Genomic DNA, 10,087 nt, shown 5'->3' with positions numbered 1-10,087 from the left:
CTGCAGAGTCACACTGAACCAAAAGCATCTTAATGAGCTGATTTGTCAGTGAAGTAGTTTGTTATGAAGTTAAGACTTCCTGTCCAGCTGTAGCGAGCGGACAGTCAGAAATATGTCCAACAAAATACTGGAGATTCAAACACAAATAATGCCAGAAATACACAATCAATCAGCTGTGAAACCTGAATAACTCAACATTTCATTAAGGGACAGTAAAGCGCGGTGTTTGGGATTTGTAGTCCTGAAGACATCTTTGTATCCGGGTAACAACTGGGCTAAATTAGGTTGAAGTTTTTCGGGTATTTAGACGTCTAAACTCTTGTTTTCCACCGAATTTAACCTCGACACAAAGATGTCTTTTGACCTGCAAATGCTTAGTGAGACTCTGTGGCACAAAAGACACAAAGAAAGGAGTACTTTTCCAAAACAAAATACTACATATCCTTCATTGGAAAGTCCAAGTTCAGCATCTCAAAGTGTACAGATGGAGAGTAACGAGATTTCCAAATATACTAAACCATGAAGTCACAGATGGTGTATTTCTATAATATACAAGCCCATATTTAAGGCTTTTTCAAATTTAAAATCATACACATTTTTTCCTTTTTGAAATCACTTTTCTTTTTAAACGCTGAACAATTCCATGTAAAAACTGGAACAAAGCTCCACACAGAAGCAGCGAAATCAAAGCAAACATCTCGTGTATGGCTACAAATAACCAACGTGAGACGTTCAAGTTGACAGACACTTTAATTGAGACATGAGTGACCCTTAAACCATGTGAGCATTTACACGGACTCCCCCGTCATCTCTAATTTATAACGAAATACAAAAGAAAAAAAAAAAGAGTATTGCAGTGAAGCCGTCTTGAAAGTAAAGATAAACATTATTTACACTGAAAACAAAAAAAACGCTACGTAATTTTTTTTCTTTTTTCCAATTAAGGAAAAACAAAAACAAAAAAAGATGAAATAAATAAGACTAGAAATGTTTCTTTTTTTGTCCACATTCACAGCATGACAAATCATATTCAACTCGTTAATGTCGACCCCGTGTGGCCAGAATAGACTGAGATATTAGTAGGTAATTCAGTGATTATTGCCAAAAGCCTTAATCTATACATTATAATATCAATACATACTCTGTATTTTTGTTTAAAAAAAAGGAGACATTTGGAAACTGCTACTTGGATGATTGTACAGCTTAAATACTTCTAGATATATATATGTATACTTTTAAACCCCCTTTTTGTTCATAGCTTTAACTCGTTGGATACTTTGGAAGCAATGTTTTTGAAAGCGATGGATGATCCGGATATCCGTTTGAACCTGACGCCGTTGAGGGAGAGACGCGGCAGCTTGCAAACCTCCATCTCCCACTGGACGAGGTTCTCGGCTCGCCCGTCACCGTGGACGCAAAGAAGCAGGAAACTCTCTTGCTGTTCGTAGTCGCAGTTGTTGGCGTCGAGCACTTTGCGAATCTCCCGCATGATGTCACAAGGCTCCATGGAGCTGGTGGTCCTCATACTCCAAGTGAATCTGAGGGAGCGGGGTTTACTGTCTTTATTTTCCCCTTTTTGATCCCCAGGTACATGGCGACTGGCCGGGAGAAAAACAACAAAACAACACAAAGGAAAAGTTTTAATATCACAGATTTGACTTGCTGGTTTTCATCACAAGCTGCTTTGACTGTTTCACAATATTTAGTCTTTGGTAGATTAAATATATCAAATGTCTTATCAGTCAAAGCAGCTGGTCAAAATTTAAAGGAATAGTTTGAACTTTTAGGGTTTTATCTGCTTTCTTGCCGAGAGATGGATCAGAATATTGATCATGTCTGTTCAGTAAATTTTGGAGCTGGAACCAGAAGCAGTTAGCTTAGCTTAGCACAAAGACTGGAAACAGGGCTCTGTCCAAACGTAACAAAAATCCACCTACCAACACCTCTATATCTCACTATTTAACATCTTGTGTGTACAAAAAGACATGTTTAGGTTTTACTGGACTATTTGTTGGCCGGGTTGCTTCAGACCTGGTGTTAACATGCATCACAAGTGGACAGCTCTAAGGCTACATCCACACTATTATGTTTTCATTTTAAAACCCATAACTTTTGCTACGTTAACACCTAGAGTCCACACTACAAACGATGTTTTCGAGCCCCTAAAAGGTAGATGTTTGAAAATGTTGCTGACCCCGTTTTAGTTTTAAAACTCCGGGTGTTTTAGTCTGGACGGACAGAGACGGAGACACTTGAAAACAGTCATGTCGTCTTTCCCTGATTCGTCACGCCACATGACTTGAACCTTCTCCGGAAGAAAACAAACAAAATCAGCCTCGATCAAGCCCGCATGAAGAGCGCCAGTCGTTGATGCCAACTTCTGTAGTGGCCAAACGGCGTTACTACAACTTCCGTGTCCATCACATGATGCCATTGGGCCAAAAATACTTTTTCCCGTAGACTTACATTGGGAAAGAGACGCCTGTAACTCAGCGGATACATTTTTTTTTAGGTAAATAAACTCCCTCTCTCTAAAAGTTGGAGAATTAACTAATAGCTGAATCCAGAGTTATTTCCCTTCCTCCGTTCATGTGAATGAGAACCAGACCGAGGGCTGGAGCGCAAGCCGTGATGACAGCGTGACGGCTGTGACCCTGTGACTGAGCGGACGCTACTGCGCCTGTTACATGGGCCCATTGGATGCGGAAGATCGCTGGAAGATCAGGGTACTTTTCCACTCGGAAGTCGAGTCATTTTGGCTTCATGCGCCACTGAGCAACTCTCAATGAACTCTTAATACATCCATGGCCTCGACCACCAGCGGTTCATTTCAACATGGATGACGAGTTACAAGCGTTGCTGACCTTGTTGTCTCTGCTGGCAGCTGTTGTGCCGTTAAATTCTGCGTTTTACAATGCTACTACTGCCTACAGGCTCAGCAGGAAAGCTATTATTAGAGCACTTTACATCAATTCCCGTGTCCAGCGCTGCTTCCTGTTTAAACCGGCACGAACATGCCCAGCGTACGTGAATGGTCATGTGATATGCATTTTCCGGCGTGGTGGTATGGACGAAGATTAATAGTGAAACGGCTCTAAAATGCTCGTCTAGACGGAGATCAGATCTCACTTCCCAGCTCTTTATGCAAATAAACACGAAGACCAAATGTTGTTTTTAACCGGTGGGAGACAGCAGTAGTAATATCCTACATAGTCGTGAATTCAGGTTCATTTTATGAACCTAAAAAACACACATGGTTATTGTCCTCAGCATGAAAGCAAAGTTCCCAAAAAGTCTAAAACGATTCCTTTAAACATTATTCAGCTTTTGTGTCCTGGTGTTTGTTTCCACCAGGACACATCCACTAAGCCCCACGTTTAACCCTTTCACACACACAACATCATCATTACATTCAAGTCACAAAGCTCAGCATTCATTTTTCCAGAATCTCCAGAATCCAAGAAGGTCATTTAACAACATTTAACGCTTTTCTGAAGGTTATTTTCAGATCCCTAAAAAGACTCTTTTAACCATCTGAATGAAAAAATATTCTGCCCACTACATTGTGACTGGTTCATTTCAGGTAGTGGGAAACGTCATATATCTATGCTTAATTAATACGACAAAAAAACCCAAAATGAAAACAATTAATTATCAGTTAAATCCATCTATATTTATGCTATTTTATATTATTTTAAAGGTTAATAAAAATCGTTTTTTGGCAATTCTGAGCCCAAAATTCACGCGGGACGTCTCAGTTACAGGTTATGCTCCTTAATCATTACGCCACTAAAATTATATTTTTTCATACAAAATATAATTTCTGTATTTTGCCGTACAAAGAAAGCAAGGAAATATTTAACTCAAGTTCATACAATCAAAAGGGGGAAGAGCTCAAGTCAAACGTGACAATAAGAGCTGATAAATAGATAAATTTGAGGTCCAAGTTGATGTAAATTTCCTTTACATTAACATGTCCATACATTTAAGAGGCTTAGAGTGTAATAAGTTCATTAGAATATGCTATAAGTACAGAAATTCTACATTATTGTCCTTTAAAATGAACCGAAAGGACAGGAAATCTTGCATATTCAGCAGTGAGTTGGATATTTTTTTATCCAGATGGTTCAAAGAGTCTGTAAATATCTGTATTTATTTTCCAGATAATGTAGCTCTGTGACTGTGAATGTAATGTAAACCGGGGCCACACACATCCATGCTGTATTATTAACGGCAGTGTTTGTTTTTAGGGGGGTTATCAGGAGCATCTTTCAGGTTGACAACAACACAAATATGCCATGCTAACAGAGCAGCACACGGGTACGGAGACATGCAAACATGACAGTACAATTAAATAAAAACAAGCCAAAATGCAACACGCAGGTTTTCAAACATCCCAGGAGAAAGAAAGCAGAGCGGGTCGAGCTGCTGGAGTCGGCAGACGAGGACAAACTGAACGTTTAACGGGGCACCGACACATTAGAGGAGGATAAACGGGGGGAGGACAGGTAACCTCACCTTGAGCCCTCAAGTCTCCCGTTTCTCTCAAACTCGGTTGAGACTCTGAGGCGCATGAGAAGATCAGACAAGGAGGAGGAGGAGGAAGAAGAGGAGGAAGAAAAAAGAAGAAAAAAAGATGTGGATTGGGCACGACATCATCGATCATTTTCAATAATAATAAAAAAGAGAGTATGTGACGTGTAGAAGATAGAGTGACACCAACAACGAGAGCCACCACCAGCGAAAAACACAAAAATACAAAGAAAAGGAAGTTTTGTTTTTTTACTTCCAGTGAAGAATTATGAGAGAAAGAAATAAAAAACAGTGATGGATGATCTCAAACTTTAAAGCAGACAGAAAGAAAAACTCTTAAACACAGAAATGCATCTCGTGAAGCTGGTGTTTCAACCCAAAACAGCAGAATAACAACATGGACTAGAGCCGACAGGTGAGACTCAGGTAGGTAGGAGGTGTTTCAAAGAGAATCTCTAAAGGGAGGGAGGTGATGGTGCAGAGTGAGTATCTCTTACGTCTTTAGTTTCTACTTTACTCTTCTTTAAAAATCTATATCGGAACAGCAAACGGCTCTAAAGCGAGATCCTTTTATTCCCGTTTTGGTGGTTTTAAAGTAGAAATGATTGATATGATTAAAATTAAAGTTATTAATAAGTAAATTATGTTATTCATGAGCATAAAAGTCAATTTTTTTACCTTGAAAACAAGAAAATCTTAACTCAAAGTCCATCTAAAAGCATAACAGTTTATCACAATAAAATCTATTTAATCTTACGCGCCTTCTTCTGAACTTTCAGCTGCATCTCACAGACGTCCGCGGTGCTTAAAAACAAATATTATGAGCTCCATCCACTAAAGGAAGACCATGAGACGCAGTAAAGAGCTCCAGAAACGGCTCAGAGGTGTAAGGCAAGTAACATTTCATGCCTTGATGTTAAATGCAATAAACTGTCTTCTACTGTTTGCAAATTATATAAAAAAAAAAACACATCTAAAATGTAAAAAACAAAACCTAATTGATGGATTATAATTATATATTTTTTAGTATTAATTTGGAAAACAGAATTTGATCATATCAAGTTGTCAAGCTCCTTTTTAAAGCTTTATTATCTGATGGTTTTAAGGCGTCTGTGATTGTTTTTATTGACTGTTGGTCGTCTAACTTTATATCTAAAGTTAAACTTGGTTTCTTGTATGTTTAGTTTCTGACTGGGTCTTTGTTCTTCGGGTCCATTTTTAAAGACTAAATCTGGATCTGAAAGTACAAAACTAAGACGCAGTTTGCATCTTTTCTGGGTTGATGCAGAAGTGAAACGCTCCTTGCAACAGGCTCTAAAAATAAATCCAAAATGTTTCCCGACAGTGATTTGTGTCTGAGGAAGCAACACGTTCAGCAACTCAGCAGAAGTCCGTTCTTTATTTCTTCAAAATGAGGTTGAAACTCAATAAACATTTCATGAACTTCCAGTCATCTTTATGCCCCCAAATTCATGAATAAGCATAGTTAAAAGGGACTAGATGTACGTTTTTACACATATAAATGTTTTTTATTGCCAACGTGTGAACAGGTTGTAATCTAACTGAAAAAATGAGACATTCCGCAGTTCTGGGTTTCTTCTATCAGCGTGTAGACGGCTTTTAATGTGAAGAATGGGGGCCGTTTTTTACGGGAAAATCCAACGGATGCGACGTCATGCACGTTCGCGAGTGCCTTTATTTTCAGCTCCACTTGCAGGGCTAACAGTGTGCAACCGTAGCTAACGTTTGGTTAGAAATAGAGTCCCCTAACGCCAACAAACGACCAGCTCCTACTACAATTCAGACTCTAACACAAAAAGTTATATGTGACCGACATCGGGGGAGAACTAGGATCAACATCGGCCGGGTTTTAGCTGCTAATGTTGCTAACGTTAATCAACATGATGCCTGTCAAGTCAATCACGTTCAGTCTCATGTGACGCCTCACTGATTTGATCAATGCTCGCCCGCGTCTACGTAGTGCGAGCAACAGGACGCTGACTGTCATTGACTTAACGGCCACAGAAGTCGCTGTTAACAAGACATTTGATTCTTATATTCAGCCCCTTTAAAAAAGAAGAGAAGCTGCTGACTGCCATTATTCAAGTGTTGTATGATCAACAAAACTTCGTCGCTTGATGTTTTTGTTTATGTATGTAGTTCCATGACGGTATTTGTTGTTAATATTAGAAACTAGAGTTGATTTTGTTTCCATTAAATGGAGGAGGAACCGGAAGCCTGTGATGAAACGGGGGATATTTTGGAAGGAAGAGGACATTTTCCAGTCACAGTTGCATGACTGTCTTTCCTAAAAATGTACTTTATCGTCACTAATATCAAAATAAAATGACAAACTGGGTTGATTTTATTCATGAGGTTGCCAGGAAATGATAATTTCTTAAAGATAGCACCACCAGCTGTGTTTCTGATGTGCGTCTGCTGGTTCTTCACAGTAACTTTTACTATGAATAAAATGTTTTACTAGACAGGAAACGAGTCTCTGAATCACTACAAACACTAGAAGAATGGTTAGATTAAAGAGACAATAAGCACAAAGCTCCCTGCTCTCCTCTCACAGGACGGCTTTACGGTTTATCAGACTCCCAGCATGCACTGCAGCCTGGAGAACAGAAATAATAATACAAAAAAAAAACAGGACGAGGGTGGAGGAGGAAGTGACTCCAAACTCCCCGACAGCTCGAGAGACTCGACAACAAGAGGACAAAGTGGACAGACGGGACTGACAAGCAGGTCCTGGGTCGGCCAGAGAGGCAGTGAACGCCACCGGACCGACGGGGTGAGAGAGTGAGAGGGTGAGGGAGGGTGAGAGGGTGAGACCCTCCACATAACTCAAGACTTTATCTCAGAAGAAGAAGAAGAGATTGAGGGATTGAAACAGCCCCTTACTCTAGATCTTCATCTTCCTACAACTCTCTATATCTTCCGCTCCTGAATCTGAAAAGAAAAAATGGGAATCTGAAAAAATTTCCTCAACGGACACGTGACAAGAAAAGAAAAAGAGAGAGGGAAAGAATATTAAAATGTATGGACATGGCCGCAAAAAGAAAAAAAAAACATGGGAGGAGGAGGATGAGAAGGAAGGAAGGAAGGAAGGACAGGCTGATGAGAGACCGGAGGACAGAAGACTTACTAAGGGGCTTTCCTCCTCCCTGCGTAGAGGGGATGGCAGGCCCTGATTTGGCCGCCTGCCGTTTGGCCGGGTCAATACTGACCCTGAGAGGAGAGGAAGAGCAGCAAGAGGTCAAAAGGTTAAAGGACACAGGAAGGTTAGGAAGACAAAAAACACACAAACTGTGAGGAGGAGGAGGAGGAGGAGGAGGAGGAGGGAGGAAGAGGAGGGAGGTGACTGAACCTAAAAACGTTCTGAGGAGGAAAATGACAAAAAGTCGTCGGTTAAAGTCTGTTGAGATGTACGGAGGGTCGAAACTGACAAAATGTAGAAAAAGATTATCAGACGAGTCAAAAATGTAGTGGATGAATTAATAGAGAATATTGTTTATTAAATAATTAAAATGTATGAGCTTTATATTTTCAATTTCACTTCCAATCAGTTGGTTATAAAAAAGCAAAAAATACTATAAACTTTATTTTACTCTTTATCTTTCAGTTCTCATGTTATTTTTAAACTCCTTCATTTTTCTATGAACCCCGGTTCATTCACTTCTCTGCACGGCAACTAACCACTATTTTAATTATTGATTTATATGTTGATTATTTTCTCAATTGTTTGTTTTAAAAATAATAAGAAAATTGTGAAAAATATCCATCAGTTTTTCAGAGCCCAGAGTGACGTCCTCAACGTCTCGTTTAGTCCGAAACAAAAAGATTAAAAAGAAATATAACGATTGTCTGATAAATCTATTAGTTGATCAAACCAGCGATAATTATATATGAAAAATAATTAATCGTTAAAAAGTGAGGATTCACTGGTTTTCTATCATCTTTCACTGTTCACACAATCCAGAAAATAATCAACAGATAAATCGATTAGGGCTGTCAAAGTTAACACGATAACATTTGTTTTAACGCCACTTATTTCATTAACGCAAGTTGCGATTTTTAGGTTATAGCTTGCTCAGTTTTAAAGCTAGAGTGAAGATACTGGTATCATATGAAACCAGAAAACCTGATGAATCCATCGGTACCAACCATGTCATACTAGCTTGTCATGAATGAGGTTAAATAACGCTCTAAAGTTACACTAAATTTTGGCGAGGAAAAACTGTCAAGGCCATTTTCAAAGGGGTCCCTTGACCTCTGACCTCCAGATATGTGAATGTAAATGGGTTCTATGGGTACCCACGAGTCTCCCCTTTACAGACATGCCCACTTTATGATAATCACATGCAGTTTGGTGCAAGTCATAGTCAAGTCAGCACACTGACACACTGACAACTGTCGTTGCCTGTTGGGCTGCAGTTTGACATGTTATGATTGGAGCATATTGTTTTATGCTAAATGCAGTACCTGTGAGGGTTTCTGGATCAATATCTGTCATTGTTTGGTGTTGTTAATTGATTTATAATAATAGATATACATACATTTGCATAAAAGCAGCATATTTGTCCACTCCCATGTTGTTAAACGTATTAAATACTTGACAAATCTCCCTTTAAGGTACATACAATTAATAGCAATTTAATATTTAAACGACTGACAGCCCTAAAATCAATTATTAAAATAGTTGTTAGTTGTTGTCCAGAGCAGTGATTGAACCGGGGATCATAGAAAACTGAAGGAGTTTAAAACTAGAATGAGCAACTGAAAGATAAAGAGAAGATTAAATGAAAAGTATAAAGCTCATAAATGTATTTTTTACACTCCGTTATAATCATTTAACAAACAATATTATTTACTGACGTATCCAGTTCTATTTGTGACTCGTCTGTTGATCTTTTACTACATTTTGTCTCCACAGGAAATGAAGACAAACACTGAAAAAACAAAAACAAAGTGAGGTGATTAGAGTGAGATGGGAGGATGGTGATGATGATGATGGATGACTCTGGATGATGAAGACGCTGCCAGAGGAAGAAGAAGACAGTCCACCAATCAGCCAGCAGAGGGCGCTGCTGAGCCTCGAGACGGCACCCTGGGAGGGCCAAAAACCCTCCTCCCTCCACTGCTCCTCATACTGATAACATAACAGAGGCTGCTTCTGGTGTCTTATCACTTATAAAACTCTATTTTCAGGCATGTTGAGTTGTATTTTTAGTGTCCTGGCCTGATGGCAGATCAGTTTCACACCCTGACACCTCATTAGTGGGAGAAATGAACTCAAACTGACCCGACAGGAAACCACCAAGGATCAAAAGAGAAAGTCAGAGATCATATTTGTTTAAAAGTATTCTGAGAAGTTGATTATGAAATTTTATGTTTTGTATTTATAGTCTGTTATTGTACATTTCTGTACCCTCTGGGAGTAAGCGTTATATTTTGCACAAAGTATTAAAAGACAAAAGATGGATGTTGTTTTGTATATTTTTAGCTCACATAACTTGTAAGGAAACCACCTCTGACACCACCCTGACGG

General features: G+C 39.1%; 1 protein-coding gene and 1 long non-coding RNA gene across 23 annotated transcripts in view; both read right to left on the bottom strand.

Annotated features, from left to right (window-relative positions):
• Nucleotides 1-731: 731 nt before the first annotated feature.
• The window catches only part of mark3a (MAP/microtubule affinity-regulating kinase 3a), a 58,910-nt gene continuing 49,554 nt past the window's right edge, over nt 732-10,087 (bottom strand). For 5 of the 22 annotated variants that reach the window (XM_037747007.1, XM_037747004.1, XM_037747011.1 and 2 more), the window contains 2 exons: nt 4,519-4,563; nt 732-1,598 (listed from right to left, as the gene is read on the bottom strand). In XM_037747007.1, coding sequence (XP_037602935.1) covers nt 1,253-1,598; nt 4,519-4,563 — 391 coding nt within the window. In that variant the 3' untranslated portion in view covers nt 732-1,252. Of the gene's footprint in view, nt 1,599-4,518; nt 4,564-7,440; nt 7,489-7,684; nt 7,768-10,087 lie in introns of all 22 variants that reach the window. The other 17 variants (XM_037747010.1, XM_037747009.1, XM_037747005.1 and 14 more) reach the window with 6 other exon arrangements.
• On the bottom strand, nt 1,774-2,665 carry LOC119474797. Its single transcript, XR_005203657.1, has 2 exons — nt 2,306-2,665; nt 1,774-2,189 (listed from the first exon to the last, which is right to left on the bottom strand). It is a non-coding gene; the product is annotated as an uncharacterized LOC119474797 (long non-coding RNA).

Source organism: Sebastes umbrosus, chromosome 16 (genome assembly GCF_015220745.1).
Source record: "Sebastes umbrosus isolate fSebUmb1 chromosome 16, fSebUmb1.pri, whole genome shotgun sequence".
NCBI classification, from domain to species: Eukaryota; Metazoa; Chordata; class Actinopteri; order Perciformes; family Sebastidae; genus Sebastes; species Sebastes umbrosus.
This window is presented reverse-complemented; position numbering and strand designations above follow the sequence as displayed.